Source organism: Lynx rufus, unplaced genomic scaffold (assembly GCF_022079265.1).
Source record: "Lynx rufus isolate CCGP_SWC_20201006 ecotype Redwood Valley unplaced genomic scaffold, mLynRuf1.p SCAF_9, whole genome shotgun sequence".
NCBI classification, from domain to species: domain Eukaryota; kingdom Metazoa; phylum Chordata; class Mammalia; order Carnivora; family Felidae; genus Lynx; species Lynx rufus.
Window position 1 is genome coordinate 2,291,597 of NW_025814897.1, and position 17,943 is coordinate 2,309,539.

The following is a 17,943-nucleotide window of genomic DNA, read 5'->3' on the forward strand; positions in this document are numbered from 1 at the left end:
TAGGCATGGCAAAAAACAGCTGCCTGTGACCCTTACAAGTTTTGTGGGGCTGCGTAACATTGTAAAAATAGTCGCTCAGATATACTCGGAGAGCGTCTGCTGTGTTTAATCCCTTTTCTCTGTATCAGCTTAAAAGTGGTCAACTTTAGGTTTTAGGCCCAGTCTCTGTAGCATCTGGCTTTAGAAACACTGCCCTTTTAAAGTCTCTGCAAGTACAATTTAAACACAAATAAAATGATCTTCCCGGAACACCTGGGTGGCTCAGTCAGCGTCCAACTCTAGATTTTGGCTCAGGTCGTAATCTCCCAGTTGGTGAATTTTAGCCCCACATTGGACTCTGTGCTGGCAGTGCAGTCTGCTTGGGATTCTTTCTCTCTCTCTCTCTCTCTCTCTCTCTCTCTCTCTCTCTCTGTGTCTCTCTCTCTCCCCTCCCCCCTCGCTGCCCCTCTCTCTGCCCCTCCCCAGAGCGTGCTCTCTCTAAGTAAATAAATACACTTAAAAAAGTAAAATAAAATGATCTGTCCAATACACCGGTCAAGCCATAGTGACCTTCTATCCCTGTTGAGCAAGAAACAGGCTTTTATCAAAAGCCACACAGATCTTTGGGGCGCCTGGGGGATTAGTCGGTTAAACGTCCAACTTCAGCTCAGGTCATGATCTCACAGTTCCTGAGTTTGAGCCCTGTGTCGGGCTCTGTGCTGACAGCCCAGGGCCTAGAGCCTGCTTCAGATCCTGTCTCTCTCTCTCTCTCTCTCTCCCTCTCTCCCTCTCTCTCTCTCTCTCTCTCTCTCTGCTCCTCCCCTGCTCACGCACGCACTCTCTCTCTCTAAAATAAGTAAACATTAAAAAAAAAAAAGCCCACCTATCTGTAGTCCACACACCCCTGTAGGTGAAGCTCATTCCACCTCTTGGAATTCAGCCACCAAAGCTCTCTGGCTCTAGTTGATGCTATTTGGTGCAGACGCCTTGAGAAACCGAAAAGGGGCCTGGATCTGTCCTCAAAAATGCAGACCAAGAGATTAGTAGGGAAATACACCAAAAATTATAAGTATTCTCTCTCCTAAAACCCACAATTAATGTCCTGGCGGACGTGAGCGAGTGAGTGAGGCCAGTTTCCAGCCAGACTCAGGGGCCACTCAACATGCCGCTTAATGCTGGTCACTCAACGGGTGATGGGCCGGCACCGTGAGCTCGAACACCTCCAAAAAGGACTATTCATTCCCCCCAAATCCATACCTGTGCTGCCTCTTCCACAGAAAAGGAGTTATTTTGCCTGAATGACACTGTATGAGAGTTAGGGTGTTTCTAACTGACTTACGGACCGTTCAGTTTAGTCGTCAAGTTTCACAGAAAGTCCATCCGTCAGCACTAACACTTCTTGATGTTTTAAGGGAAAAGAGGTCTTTCCCTAAGCCTATCCATCACCATCCCAACATGCCCAGCCTGTGCAGCCCATGAACAGTGGAGAACAGAACAGCACTGAACACATTAAAAGACAGAAACAGAGAAACCAAAGGTTCGCCCTTGAGTTTTAACGCTGAGCAGCACTGATGTGTTTGCAGTAACGTAAATCATGCCTGATGGATTATTTTCAAATTAAAACGGGAAGGGGTGTCGCCTCATGCTATTTTTTCATTTATTCTGATGTAGAATTCACTTAGCATTTAATAGCTCACTATTATGCGAAAAAGAAAAAAAAAAAACCCCACAGGAGGGGAGACAAAACACACAGTGACTCCATCCGTAGCCCTGGGTTCGATTTTGACATCCGTGCTTTGAAGACGGATAAAGACAGACTGAACGGGAATGAAGCGTGCTCATGGGAGAATAAAAGGTCACACACTACGAACACAAGAAGGGTTCAGGGATAGCCAAGGTCACGGACAGGTAAAATTATGGCAATGTCTCCCTGAGCCTAACTCACAGAACCCGGTACTTTCGCCTTTGTTCACTGTTCTCCCTTATTACAGCTTTTTAACAGGCTGCCATCCTACCAGATTATGAGCTCCCAGGGGCTCAAGAACCCTGTCTTGCTCACCGTGGTATCTACTGCACCTGTCAGAGGCTGACAGTGAGCAGGAACCTTACAGAGTCTTCTCAATACCTGACTGAGTAAAGGAGACACCTGATCGCATGTGCCCAACAACGAGAATTGACTACCATGCGGATTTTGACTCAATAAGAGGTTGAGCATTTTCCAACGGTTAGATCCACTTAAACCTGGGAAGGGCTGTGGAGGTGTTAAGCAGAGGTGAGACCACGACTAAGCAGGAGTGTAGCCAACACAACAGTGCCACACTCCTGGGTCTACTCGAGGAAGTTCACGAACTTTACGACTCTTGACAACGCTAATGCTCCATGATCGTGACAGAGATCCCTCCCACATCTGGGTAATTTCAGCTGAAATTGTCCAGACTCTTCTCTGTGGCTGGAATGACACAGACAACTCTTTGAACTAAAGATACTCAACTCTCACATGCCTTTTATTTGGCTCTGCATTTACCTTGCATCAGCTGAACCAGAGGTAACACTGCGTTACTAATATCAACCATTTCCCTTTTTCTGTTTACTATGCGTAGACCCAAGGGTTGACCTAATAGATCAAAACAGTGCTCCTTACTCCAGAAAGCTTTATACCATGTTGGCCGTAGGGCAGTAATGGAGCATCTCACGGAGGATTAACACAGTTCACCCTCACACCACTGCGTTTCATCATAGAAAACGATCTCTGTACTTCGTGAAACCAGTGTCTGCTTTTAATCACAGGGCGGTTAGGATACTTACCACAAAAGAATAATAGATCTTGAATCCAGGTTTAGCCACGAAGTAGTCATCAGACTTGAATGTTATTTTAATTTGGTTTGTTCTTGATGTTATTCTGGGGGGAGCGTCTTTGTGTCCACACCACCGCCCTCTAATTACGGTACTGGTCTCAGATACATCTTCAACCTCCACAAAATCATACCTAGTTTCAATGTGACAGAAATAAACAAATTTTGATTACAGCACGCTTTGACATTCATCCTTCCCCGGAGAAATTAAACGTAACATATGTGATTTCTCATGACTACCACCTAACATGAAAATTAAAGCCTACAGAAATTTTTACAGGAAAGCCAGTCTTTGGGTTCAGTCTTTCAAATTCAAACGTCAATAATCTGAAAGAACGTTTATGCACATTTAGCCATGAGTATTCCCAAATCAACAGTCATCAAAATGGGCCACTTTCTGAACATCTGGCTTGGAAGGGTTTCCTAGGAAAAGTAATAATTATAATCTGTTGTCCTATTTTTGGAGACCCAGCTTTAATTACATGCGCAAATATTTACTATATAAAGGTTTTCAAACCAATTCCCACTTTTAATTAATTCGCCACATCCAGTGGTCCCTTAAGAAATGATCCGTATCTATACAGCATGTGGAATCAGCATTATGTTACATCATCTCATTACAGAAAATAGATGGTAAAATAAAATAAAAAGCTCTCTTCCCTTTTGGAAACTGTCTTTTGCAAGGATCCTATAATAAACTAGGATGGTTATCAAAGTGAAAAGCATTACGATTTGGGGGAGGGAGGTGCCCTAAGAAATACTGGAGCTTTCTGGTTAAACCAGGGTGTGGATGAGGTGACGACCATGGATGGTTCGGCTCTGATGCTGGTCAGAGAAACACAGAATGCCAGGACTGAGGAGGTGGGGAAGGCCTCTTTCAATGTTCCATATAACCTTTCCATCACACAGTAGACTCTCTTCAGGGACACAGTGGACATCTTCCAGGGATCATCGGCTTTATTTTCAGGACACCCCAAATCTCGGGACATTCTACTTGTGAGCTGAACTATCTGCCCTTCAGTTCCGGCCATCAGTCACTCTGCCTCTCCCCGAATGTCTCTGAATGCTAAAGTCACAACGCAAAGGATGGGCACTCTGGGCGAACAGTGGTCGTAGACTCAACCCGCTTGATATGTTCTTCACAACTGCCCTGGCGGGATCAGCACGAGAAACATGGCGGCTGAATATGGAGAAAGTCCACCAGGAGGCACAGAGCTTTTACTGGACCGGGCGGGATCGTGTAACGACTGGGCGACTACACTTCGTTGACGGTGATTTATGGGGCCCTTCCGTCCTTTTGCCTCAGTTTCCCTCTGAGCAAAGTAAGAGGTTTACACAAATTCACCGGCTGGGTATCTCTTGGGTGGTGTGTAAATTAATTACTTAATGTTTATGCGGTGCTTGGAAGGTGAGAAGCACTCGCAAAGAATCATTATTCGAGCAATAAAATATTACAATGTAAACATCAAGGAGGCTTGGGAACAGATGGCAGGAAATCAAGCGCATTGCATTTTATATACAATATGTGTAAATCACAGTTACCGCGCAAAGAGTGAGTGTACTTGAAACTTCGTTAATACCACCAAAGGTCACTTTCTTGCGGTTTAAATCCATCAGCGTAGTTTTTCCCTGAGACGAAGTCAGTCTGTCTTTTCCTTCTTCCTGTCCCCTTCCCTACCTTTTACTCCTCTATCTGCCTCCATGAATTTTGAGACACAACTGGATTGGCTGAAAGGTCCAGAAAGGAAACCACCCTTGGCGTCTTCCATTTTCAAGGCATGGGTGCTGACACAGCTCCCATCTACCCGGATCAAAACCTCACCTCATCACGGAGACCTGGCTTCCCTTTCATGCCATCACCCCTGAACAGTCCTCAAAAAAACACTTTTTTTTTTTTTTTTCCGCACCAACTCTTTCTCCAGCACAGAAAATCAGTTCTCCCTTTCAAGGGTGACAAGACACAAGACCCGCTGGAGTGTGTCCTCTCTGTAAACGTGAACCGGCGCGTGGGGCACGTATTTGTGTCTGCTTTCTGGCATACGTTACCCTCTGTGGTCCTAGAAAGTAACAGGCACCGCTGTTATTCTGGAAGAAACAGCCACACAACAAAAGCTGTCAGCACAATCAACATGCGACAAAGGACAGCCATATTTGAGGCACCCTCTTCTTATTCAGAGGAAAATAAACCTGCTGAAAGGATCTGGCATTGCAGAACCCGTGCGTGCGGGAAGCACAGAAAGGAAACAAAGCCCTCCCGTCCCCTACATGCTAATTCAGTGACTGCGACGCTGTGAGCAGGCAATTCGCAGAACAGCCAGGGCGCTCTCCGATACACAGGCTTAGAAGGGACAAGATGATCGAGCAGACCCAGAAAAGGACGGCAAACGGACCATCTGAGGGGGGGTGATGTTTCTTTCTTCTCTGAGGCCCAGGATTTCAGGGTAAGGCCCTGACATGGTCGTCACCATCACCACCTTCCAGTGCGCGGGCTACAATGGCCAGGGTCAGTTCCCGGAGCCCTACAGGGGCTCCTTACACGCTCCCGCGGGATGCTGGATGCGTCTATGTGCTCCCAAAGGCTGCTCGAGGCCCGGCCAACACAGGGGCCCTTCCCCAGCAGCCCGGTGGCCCGGCTCTGACGGGTGCGTACCTGGGGTTCTGTGACCGGGCCCTCTGCAGACAAAGCCTGTGCCCCCTGTATTTTGTCCGCTCGGATCTGGGCGGGTCCCCAAAGGAAAGCACGATGCGAGGTTTTACATCCATCGCTTCTTCCCCTTGGACGTGACCCCTGACCTGCGTTTCTCCCCACTCACCTGCAGATATCATTTTCCGCCTCCTCTAATCCGAACTGACTGTCAAAGGCCAGCTGTATTCTTGTCTTCTCCTGGGAACGCAGGCGCCACGTCAGAAGCAGGTTCCTGGGGTAGCTGTTGGGGAAGCGAGGGCTCTGCACATGGCCGTTGCCTGTCACCTGGATGGTCTCGTCTCTTCGGTACAAGTCTGTGAGGTGATTGCTGTCTGTTAGTAGTCACAAACTTGTAGAAATTAGTATGTTGTTCCAATTACGAGAAAACAAAAAAAAACAAACAACAAAAAAAAACACAGCAGTTGAAAACATCACATTTCAAAGCACGTCGCGATTTCGTCTAACAACCTGAGACCAAGCGGCCGCTTTCTGGTTCTTTCTACGCAGAACGGACAGACTCCTTCTCTTACCCCCAGTCCCCCGAGTCCTCACAAGTCTGCACTTGCTGGCGATATTTTGTGATTGGAGACCTCTTTTAACATAGTTTTCGACGAGGCACATGAAGTCACCTCAGAACTCAGGTTCGTTTAGATCGACATTAAAATGAGTAAATAATTTCAAATAGTTCATTAACCCTTCCATTTTTCCCTATGACACAAAAAGCCCCCCAAAAAGCAAAACAACAACTTTCTGTTTTTCTCTACCCTTACAGCATTGATACTATAGCTTCAGCAACGAGCGCAGGTAGAACTCCAGAAATATCACTGAACAAATGACCGAGGGAGTGAAAAATATGAAAGGATCCAATGGTGCTTAATGACTACTCATTTTTAAAAATTTTTTTTAATGTTTATTTATTTTTGAGAGACAGAGAAAGAGTGTGAGCAGGCAAGGGACAGAGAGAGAGGGAGACACAGAATCGGAAGCAGGCTCCAGGCTCCCAGCTGTCAGCACAGAGCCTGATGCGGGGCTCGAACTCATGAGCCGTGAGATCATGACCTGAGCCGAAGTCGGACGCTTAACCAACCGCCACCCAGGTGCCCCTAATAACTACTCATTTTTTATTCAAATGACATTTTCCAGTGGTTTCTGTATCACAAAAATCATTAGTTCTTTGCCTTAGTTTTCCGTGACTTATGGGCCCAATTCTTGTATTTTCCACGTGTCGTATGATAAAGAACTTGTGTGGTCTTTGTGCTGGGTTCTTCACCGGGAAATCCTACCCACTTAGAACTTCCCAGGTGACTGAAGGGTCTTTGTTATTCACCGTGGGCCCTGGGGCCACGTCTGGGTTTATACTAATGAGGCAACTAACTGTGCCCCCTCCCCAACAGTTTCCGGAAGTGGGCTGGCTACACAGTAAGACGAACCCAACCGTGTGTTGAAAGGCAGAGGGTTTGGAGCCCTGACATCAGCCTGACCTCACAACCTCCCTGGAGGAAAGGAGCACTGTAGATGGAGTCTGGTCCCATCAGCAGTCATTCTCCCAGTCCCACCTGCAGAATGAAACCCCGGGAAAAGTCTGGTCCTGGAAGCTTGAGTAAACCTCCCGGCTGCTGGTGCACGTGCACTTGCTGGGGAGGGCGCTTCGTGCTTGGGACCCTCCCCCCCCCCCGCCGCCAGCCCCCACATCTCACCCTGTGTGTCCTCATTGGGCTGGTCCTGAAATGCACTCTTTACAATAAAACTTAGCAGTAAAACTGTCATTGTAACTCTAGTGCCTTCGTGAGTTCCGCAACTTGTTCTACCAAATCATCAAACTTGACGGGTTTACGGGGGGACCCTGAATTGATAGCCTGTTGGTTATGGCACCCCAAAATCTGCAGCTGGCGTCTGAAGTGCAGGGGGTACGAGCCGTGCCCATAAGCCGTGAACTCTGACCTAAGGCTGGGAGACCTGTGTCAGCCTGACGGCCCAAGCGGGTCCGTGTCTACATCCTTCCCACACGCAGAGTTCTTTGCACTTTGGATTCTGGCTGTGCGGACCCTGCCGGTGCTGCATCCAACCACAGTCCATTTGTGCTTGCCCGCAGAGCGTTTACTCGAGGCCTGTAATTCAGCGAGCCGGGTCAGGGAGGCTTACGTCGCTGCTGGAAGCCACGGGAAGGCTGGGATGCGGAGGGCGGCTGGAGGCTCCCCACGTACCACAGGGAGGAGGAGGACACAGCCCGCGAGATGCAGAAGCGTCTTGCATGGGAACTGCAGACTTGAACCCAGGACGCGAGAGCACAGCTCTGTGCCCCCTCCAGTGAGCCCAGCCACACGCCCTCCCCGGGAACGACAAACACTCTTCCTGGCTGGCCTTCCCCTCTTCTCTTCCCTTCACCTGACACTGCAAATGTAGCCATGAAAATGGCCTGTCTGCTCAACCGTCATCTGGGGCTTGTAGGAAATGGGGGAGGGCTGTTTGCGAGGAAGAGAAATGTCAACCATCCACCAGTCAATCAACAGTCAGTCACCGAGCACAGGATCTAAACATGATGTTTTGCGGTGTTTTCAACACTTGCATTACTAGAGATTTACCGTCATAATCCGTGCCGTGTTTCCTGCAGTAGCGTTATTTGCTTAATATTTCTCTAACTTAGTATTTTTACTTTTTAAGGTCGTTTACTTATTTTGAGAGAGAGCGAGAGGAGCAGAGACAAAGGGAGAGAGAGAATCCCAAGCAGGCTCAGAGTGTCAGCGTGGAGCCCGACGCGGGGCTTGAACTCACAAACCGTGAGATTTGAAGCCGAAGTCGGCTGCTGAACTGACTGAGCCACCCAGGCGTCCCAGGAGATGCTTATTCCACTCTTAAGAAAGCAGTGGTGGGGTGCAGTTTCCTTCTGATACAGTTTGGTTAAGACAAACTGGTTTCCAGTATTACAAATTTACCTATACTGCACTGTATTGAACTATATCAACCTGAAAAAAAATTTTTTTTATCAAGTTTCCTGATTTATTTTCCCTTAAAAATCAAAATCCTGGGGCGCCTGGGTGGCTCAGTCAGTTAAGCGTCTGACTTCAGCTCAGGTCATGATCTCACAGTTTGTGAGTTCAAACCCCGTGTCGGGCTCTGTGACAACAGCTCAGAGCCTAGAGCCTGCTTCAGATTCTATGTCCCCTCTCTTTCTGCCCTCCCCTGCTCATGCTGTCTCTCTCAAAAATAAACATTAAAAATTTTTTAAAAAAATCAAAATCCTGCCAAAATATACATATACACACACATGAATGACAGTGACCCCATTTATACTGCTCACTTTGGGCCAGACATTGTTGAAGCACTTTGCATGTAAACTGTTTACAAATAGGACACTGTATGCGTGTGTGAGCGTTTGTAACAACTCTGCGATGTGGCTATCACTGCCATTCTACAGATGAAGATTCTGAGGCACAGAGAGGTCAAGGAATTTCTTAAAGTCACAGAGCAGGTAAAGGATGGAGTCAGAGCACTAACCCGGGCTCTCCGGCCCCAGACCTGATGCTTTTAACCACTCTTCCTTAGTCTTAAATTTGGTAGACGCAGTTTTAGACTCTTTGCTATCTGTAATCTGCTCTGACTTGTGAATCACACTGTTTACATATAGTGTATAACTTCATGCCGACTCAGGGCTGTTTTCGGCAGAAGAGTTATAATGAATTACAGTACAGACCCAACATACCGGGTTTACCCCGAATTACCACCAAGTCTTATAGATGAAGTCACTCTTCTGAATGAGAGCATTTACTGTGGTGTGCAATCATGCTAACATCGATGGGGCAATTATTATGCGCCAGGCACCCCAGTAAGCATATGATAGTCACTCAATCTTGCAACAACCCTATGATATTAGTAAATATCCCCCACGTGACTGAGGAAGTTCAGAGCATGTAAGAAACTTGTTAGCTCCGGGCACAGAGCTAGTGGTGAATCACAATTTGACCCTAGGCATTGACTCTTCAGAGCACACACCTTTAACCAGAGCGTGGTGGGAGCTGTTGAGCCACAAAAGTATGAAACACTTTTCATAGACAACAGTTTCCATGCAAGTTTATATGGCAAGAATGTAACTTCTTATTATATATTCTCACACAGAAGGAAGTTTACATCCTCATAAACTCTGAGTTATGCATTTCATCTTTTTTTAAAACCAATTAAAATGGAAAAAAACCCACGCCAAATGTTGTATTTGTTGATTCTGTCCCCAACCCTTTAAACAAACTCAACTCATCCAACCGAGTGTCAAAGGAGCTCATGAAAAGTCACTGTAGGCCTCATCACTTCTGTCTGGGATTCATCTAGAACAGCCAAGTGGGGTTCCCAAATCAGACTCATTAACATCACCTGGGAGCTTGTTAGAAATGCACATGATCGGGCCCTACCCAGACCTACTGAGGCAGCAAAGCTGGGGGTAGAGACCAGCACTATTTGTTGTAATGGCCCTCCGGGTGATGCAAACGCTCCCTAGTTGGAGAACCACTCACCTTGAGGACCATCTCACATGGTCTACTACTTTGCTTCTTATTCTTGACATTCCTGGTTCCTGCACCTCCTTGCTATGACTCCACACCTCAAGTTCAGTTTTCCATCTGACCTCACCAGCTGCTGACCTGTTTGGGACTTGCTTTCCTGTCTTTGACCTCGGAGCCTCCTCCACCTCATCATTTCTGGTCCACAGGCGCCTACCCACCGACTCTGCGGGTCAACCCCGGACCTAGCTTTTTCATTTCATGGAATCGAGTCGCCTACCCACCGACTCTGCGGGTCAACCCCGGACCTAGCTTTCTCCATTTCATGGAATCGAGTCGCCTACCCACCGACTCTGCGGGTCAACCCCGGACCTAGCTTTCTCCATTTCACAGAATTGAGTCGCCAACCCACTGACTCTGCGGGTCAACCCCTGACCTAGCTTTCTCCATTTCATGGAATCGAGTCGCCTACCCACCGACTCTGCGGGTCAACCCCCGACCTAGCTTTCTCCATTTCATGGAATCGAGTCGCCTACCCACTGACTCTGCGGGTCAACCCCGGACCTAGCTTTCTCCATTTCACAGAATTGAGTCGCCTACCCACTGACTCTGCGGGTCAACCCCTGACCTAGCTTTCTCCATTTCATGGAATCGAGTCGCCTACCCACCGACTCTGCGGGTCAACCCCTGACCTAGCTTTCTCCATTTCACAGAATTGAGTCGCCTACCCACTGACTCTGCGGGTCAACCCCCGACCTAGCTTTCTCCATTTCACGGAATTGAGTCGCCTACGCGCTGACTCTGCGGGTCAACCCCGGACCTAGCTTTCTCCATTTCATGGAATCGAGTCGCCTACCCACCGACTCTGTGGGTCAAACCCCGACCTAGCTTTCTCCATTTCATGGAATCGAGTCGCCTACCCACTGACTCTGCGGGTCAACCCCTGACCTAGCTTTCTCCATTTCACAGAATTGAGTCGCCTACCCACTGACTCTGCGGGTCAACCCCCGACCTAGCTTTCTCCATTTCACGGAATTGAGTCGCCTACGCGCTGACTCTGCGGGTCAACCCCGGACCTAGCTTTCTCCATTTCACGGAATTGAGTCGCCTACCCACTGACTCTGCGGGTCAACCCCTGACCTAGCTTTCTCCATTTCACGGAATTGAGTCGCCTACCCACTGACTCTGCAGGTCAACCCCGGACCTAGCTTTCTCCATTTCATGGAATTGAGTCGCCTACCTACCGACTCTGCGGGTCAACCCCCAACCTAGCTTTCTCCATTTCATGGAATCGAGTCGCCTACCCACCGACTCTGCGGGTCAACCCCTGACCTAGCTTTCTCCATTTCATGGAATTGAGTCGTCTACCTACCGACTCTGCGGGTCAACCCCGGACCTAGCTTTCTCCATTTCATGGAATTGAGTCGCCTACCTACCGACTCTGCGGGTCAACCCCCGACATAGCTTTCTCCATTTCATGGAATCGAGTCGCCTACCCACCGACTCTGCGGGTCAACCCCTGACCTAGCTTTCTCCATTTCACAGAATTGAGTCACCTACCCACTGACTCTGCGGGTCAACCCCCGACCTAGCTTTCTCCATTTCACGGAATTGAGTCGCCTACGCGCTAACTCTGCGGGTCAACCCCGGACCTAGCTTTCTCCATTTCATGGAATCGAGTCGCCTACCTACCGACTCTGCGGGTCAACCCCCGACCTAGCTTTCTCCATTTCATGGAATTGAGTCGTCTACCTACCAACTCTGCGGGTCAACCCCCGACATAGCTTTCTCCATTTCATGGAATCGAGTCCTTCCTGGTTCCAACAGAGATACGTGGTGATCCATAACTTAATGTTTAAGAACAGATGAAATCATGAATAATGCTAATGCTTTTATTTCTTCTCAGGTCGTAATGTTATCTATGACAACCTAAAATGCAGAGGCCAAATGCTCAGTGGCTACATAAGGATGAAAATGCTTGATCAACGATTCCATCGGAACACAACGGTAGAATTACAGACTGCACCTGGTGCTCACACAAATTCAGCACAACAGTCCAGGCCTACCCGTTTGCCCCACTGTCCCCGTCCAGGAGCCAGAGGCACGACTGATGTCACAAACTCTATTCTGCAGCCAAGAGGCAAAAACAAAGAACGGTCACTGAGTCAGGAAAGTCCTAACTTGCAAAGCGATATATTACAAAACTTCATTTGTAAAATGCCTGCTCTGTAATTATGCACTAGATCACAGAAATGGCGCTGGCCCAGACTATAGCCGAATGATATACAAACGAAGAAGTCCCACTTCCAGTGCTAAACAACCACAACGAGGCTACTTGATTTTTGCAGGGAGCAACAGTGGTTGTAAGAATCCAATTTTGTAAGTCCATCATAAATATAAGTTTATGTAACAAAAAAGGAGGCAGTAAATATCATTGCTCTCATTCTGCTTTTTCTTTTAAATTTAATTTTGCTTTGTGACTTCAACAGGTAATGAAACCAGCAGCGAGAAGTTAAAGTGATTTGCTGCAGAGGCCGGTGTGTGTAAGAGTGGACTTCAGTCCAACCCCACGGTCGGTGTTGTCACCCTGGTGGCTTTCCCACCATGACCAACTCCAGGATTCCACACACCATGTCCTCTTTGTGGCTCCTGGTTCTTAAACTCATACTTCAGGGTCTGTGTAAGGTGGCACTCAAGACTCACTTCGGGTCCAAGTGACGTGACCATTTTCTTTCAAGAGGTTGCACCTGCCAGTGGTCTGACCATGACTAAGTAGTCAAGGGCGAGGCAGAGATGGGGAAATGGAATCTCAAGTCCAAAATCTCCAATGGGATAGACACTTCTGTCTGACCATAATTTTATACACAGTTGTACCTTGTCATCTAAAATAAGAGTACAAGTGGGTTACTCTAACGATTGTTCCAACACAAACAACCTTTATTTCTTTTTTTTTCTTATTTTAATGTTTATTTATTTATTTTGAGAGACAGAGAGAGAAAGGGTGAGCAAGGGAGGGGCAGAGAGAGAGGGAGAGACAGAATCCCAAGCAGGCCCATGTGGGGCTCGAACTCACACACCGTGAGGTCATGACCTGAGCTGAAATCCAGAGTCAGGCCCTAACCGACTGACCACCCAGGCACCCGGAAAATTTTTATTTCTTATATACTAGAAAAGTATTCCAGGCACCTAAGTAGCTCCTTCATACATCAATCTGTGCTGAACACATTATGGAAGAGTTTAAGTAAATCTTTTAATGCGGGAACAATGTACTCTGTGTTTAGCCCCTTTTAAAGCTAAGTGAGGCTGGTTAGATACAGGAGACAAAAACTGAAGATACTGAAAGGTGCTTTATAATTTCTTTGAAGGTCTCGTAGGAGAGTGGAAAGAAAAAAATCATACGCAGGATGCTACATTCCTTGAGGAAAAGGAGTGCCAGTGCCTGCTAGTGTGGGCAAGGGGAGACTCTCAAAATATATCTGAGGGGTGTGTGGGGGGCTCAGTCGGTTAAGTGTCCAGCTCTTGATTTCAGCTCAGGTCACGATCTCACGGTTCGTGGGATTGAGCCCACTGTCGGCTCCGTGCTGACAGTGCGAACGGAGGCTGCTTGGGATTCTCTCTCTCCCTCTCTCTGTCCCTCTCCGGCTCATGCTGTCTCTGTCTCTCTCAAAATAAATACATAACCTTAAAAAATGTAAAAGATGTATCCGTTACATCCACACACGGATGGACGTTTCTGCATAAAATGCGTATTCGGACTTCTTAAAAACTGAAGGGTATCTCGAAGTAAGACAACACATAAAAGGGAGCTTTATCAGAAATAAAGCAGAAAAATGTATTTCTAAGATGTCCATTTTGATGTAGCCAGTGGGCCTGACATTGTGGGGGCTACACTGTGGGGAGAGCTCCACTGAAAGGTCCTTCCTCCTATTCTGTACTATTTCCATCAAAATCTGTGCCACCGTGTTGACTATGCAAGCAGGCTGTACCACGCTGAAAAAGCCAGGGAACAAGAAAAAGAAGGACAACACTGGGAGAAAAAAAAGCAGGAGAATCTGCTGTTGCGTGTGGGGGTCACGCTCAGATCTACCTGACAACCTGCAGAGTCGGGTGACTGACGTAAGCGTGGAATTTAGAGCAGTGAGCTCAGCTCTGCCTAATGTGTTAAGATCGGGATTACCACAATTATCTTCGCATTCTCCCTCAGTGGCTAACAACACAGTATAGAAAGATAGAAAAACATCCTAGAATGCAAAATAGTACCTTCATTAGCAAGAGGCAGCGCAGTGCACGTTGAAGACGCAAACAAGAAAGAGGGAGAGGTGGAGAGAACGGAAGAGTGTAGGGCACGGAGTCCCTAATTCTAAAACGAGTAGGTCGATGTGTAGGACAGACCCTAAGACACACAATGGGGATGAAGTGGAATTTAATTAGGAGACAATTTATGCAAAATCATCTAACTTCAAAAGCACAGGGCTGTGGTGCTAAAGGTGTAAGTTAGACTTCATTAGGAACGTTAGTTTAAAAATCAGCATGAGAGCATTCTTAACATCTCTCCCCTCCGTGTTTCCTAAGGCACCGAAGCGTGCCATCACTGAACTAACGCCTTGCCGGGTGTCTTGGTGGGGCCATGCTCACGAAGGAGACTCGGGCACACCTGTCCCATGTTCCTGGTGAGCACAAGGCCCCCCCAGACCCCCGATCAGCTCTCCAACAAGTCACCTGTGCTCACTCTGCTTTTAAGCAACTCGCGCACAAAGCAGATTAAACGTCAGCCGTTTATTTTCAATTCTCCAGCAGAGATTTTTCTAGGAACTCCAGCCGTAATACAAAACCTTTCTAATTACGAAGGTTCGGGGAGGAGGGAGTTGGTTGTCTGCCAGTTCGGCATCTTTTTTTTTTTTTTAATTACAGTTCCTTTTGGCTCGCGCCAAAGTGTTAATGTTTTGTAAACAAACTTCCTCAGAGTAACAATTTGGAGAGTGTTTCTGGAGACTAACCTCACTTGATAATTCCCTGAGCTCAAAATTGTTCTTCTTGAAGAATCTGAGTCGAGCAACATAGGATAATACAAAGTACCATGAATTCTTTTTTGCACGTTTGCCAGAAACCGTCACCAGGAGTGTGGCGATGGCCAAAGTACCACGTGAGAGTGATTATTCCTCACCTCACGAGATCTTTTAACACACGAGGTTTTGTTGGGTCATCACACAATGGTGAGCGATTTCGGTAGCCTCTTGGAGCCACAGGCCACATGTTCCAAGACCCCCGTGGATGCCTGGAACCACAGATTGTATTGAACCCTATCTACACTATGTTTTCTCTAAACATGCATACCTCTGATAAAGCCTCCTTTATAATTAGACACAGTGAAAGATCAACAGCAGATACTAATGAAATAAAACAATTATAACAAGATACTGTGACAAAACTTAATGAATGTGGGCGTTCTCTCTCTCTCCCTCAAAATATCTTATTCTGTACTCACGCTTCTCATGATGATGTGAGGTGATGAAACGCAGCGAGGTAAATGACACAGCCTTGTGATAAAGCATGAGGTTACTCCTGACCTTTCAACTTTACATCAGAACTTTACAACTTTACATCACCTGCTTCCTGACCACAGGTGACCCGGGGTCACCGAAATCGTGGAAAGTGAGATGGCAAGTAAGGGGCGGGGGGATTACTCTATACTCTTTCCTGCAAAATGGCTTCTACTTTATAGGTATATTATAGAAGTGATTGTAAAATTATAATCAAATGAAAATTATTTTTGGTCTAGATTTAGGAAATTAAAGTCAGTGAAGTTAAAGATTGCCCTAAAACAGCCATACTGTATTCTATCACATTAGGATAATTCATATTAAAGGGGCACCTGGATGGCTCAGTCGGTTAAGCGTCCGACTTCGGCTCAGGTCATGATCTCACGGTTCGTGCCTTCGAGCCCCGCGTCGGGCTCTTTGCTGACAGCTCAGCGCCTGGAGCCTGCTTCGGATTCTCTGTCTCCCTCTCTCTCTGCCCCTCCCCTGCTCACGCTTTGTCTCTCTCTCTCTCTCTCTCTCTCTCTCTCTCTCTCTCTCTCAAAAATAAGCATTAAAAAACTAATAATAAATAAAAATTAAAACAGGATAATTCACATTAATTATTTCCCCAATAATTCTTTTCTTCTACTGTAGACCTTTGTTTTCTGATGTTGTTGACACGTGAAGGATGTGAAGAGAAATGAATAATACCACTCAGAACTGTGGTAGGTGGGGATGGGCACTGCTGAGTGGCATGACAGAAAGCAATACAGAATCAGAGAACTTTTCACTTATCCTAATGTGAACCTAGAAAACAAGACAATCGTAACGACAAAAATTATCTGCTTTAATCACTGGCAACACAGCTCAGAGACATAGAAAGATAACAGACAAAACAGAAAGGAAAGTCATACCCAGGAAAAAGTATTTTTAGCCTTTTCTCTAGGAAACACTAATTATATGAAAAATCGTATCCTTACATCGTCAGGAAGACTGAAGTATGAACTCTGAGTATGCACAGAGAGTGAGAAGTTTCTGAAGTTATTTTACAGGGTAAGTTTCAGGAGGAAGCAGTCAGTCCAACAAAACCACCGCGGAATCTGAACAGGGGGGAACAAAGACAATGGTTCTGAAAAAGCCCAGAGATTAAAAACGCGATTCATGTGACAAAGAGAAAGCATTTTTCTAATCACATGTGACTAAAGATTCATCAAATCCAAGAAGAAAACTGGGAGTTAATATAAGGATCCTTATGATTTGTGCTCTGTATATACCTATGTCTATGTTTGATATGTGCATTAATCACCTCCCATGAAATAGACACGAAGACATTACATAGATCTATAATTATGCTTATGTGTTTATTAAGCTGCATGGCCTTGGTGCTATTTACAGATTGAGTCACTTTTCAATACCAAAAAAACACTTTTTTTTGCATATTAATGTTTCTTTCTTCTTCTTTTTTTTTGAGAGAGAGAGAGAGGAAGCAAATGAGCAAGGGACAGAGAGAGGGAGAGAGAAAGAGAGAGAGGGAGAAATGGGGCTCGCCCAAAGCAGGGCTCACGTTCACCCGATGTGGGACTCGAACTCATGAACCATGAGATCATGACCTGAGCCAAAGGCAGATGCTTAACTGACTGAGCCACCCGGGTGCCCCTCAAATATTAATATTTCAAAATAGGGAAATAGTGTAGGACGGTCCAACTGCTAGGAAATGGAGCAGGTTGGGACAGAGTTTTGTGTAAGTTTAGTCATGCTTAAGAGAGAACCATCCACCTTACTTCAAATTCATATATTTTCAGGCGCAGCACCATTTATGGATGAAGTATAATTTACATTTGGATATCTAACTGTCACTTCAAATGCCTTTATAAAGTTTGCATTAAAATGGAGCTCTAAAATTAAAGGGTTTTTATGCATACAAATGTGTGTGGAACAAGAAATGAAAAATATGCATACAATAAAAAGCGGAGAAATGATAGCTCATCCATATTCTCTTGTAAAGAAAGAATCAAGCACTTTACAGGACCAAGGCTGAGAAGATATATACAAGTACATAAAGCTAAATTTTGACCTGTCACTGGGCCTTAAGAAAATAAATTCCCTCCCTACCTCAGACAATAAAATTAAAGGCAGTAGAAATTACTATATATCTCAGAATAGGTCAAAGAATTGTCAAAGCTATGACATATTAATGCAAATAATTCATACATTGTGATGGTGATAAACATCTATCTGTCAAAAGCTGATAGCTTTCAAGAGAATCGTTTGCTCTAGAGATCAGTAACTCACAGGAGCCAAAAATGAGAGGACAATTAATTAAGCAGGAAATGCACACGGATTCCCAGCATTCCTCAATCTTTCTGGAAATTCTTGAGGCCTGGGGGTGCCTGGGTGGCTCAGTCGGTTGAGCGTCCGAC

At 46.2% G+C, this 17,943-nt stretch overlaps 1 protein-coding gene across 4 annotated transcripts in view; it reads right to left on the reverse strand.

The window, feature by feature from the left end:
* The window catches only part of PDGFD (platelet derived growth factor D), a 225,880-nt gene that overhangs the window by 67,048 nt on the left and 140,889 nt on the right, over positions 1–17,943 (reverse strand). For 2 of the 4 annotated variants that reach the window (XM_047070564.1, XM_047070563.1), the window contains exons 2-3: positions 5,645–5,831; positions 2,785–2,965 (exon numbers count right to left, since the gene is read on the reverse strand). In XM_047070564.1, the coding sequence (XP_046926520.1) occupies positions 2,785–2,965; positions 5,645–5,831 (368 nt within the window). Of the gene's footprint in view, positions 1–2,784; positions 2,966–5,644; positions 5,850–17,943 lie in introns of all 4 variants that reach the window. The other 2 variants (XM_047070561.1, XM_047070560.1) reach the window with 1 other exon arrangement.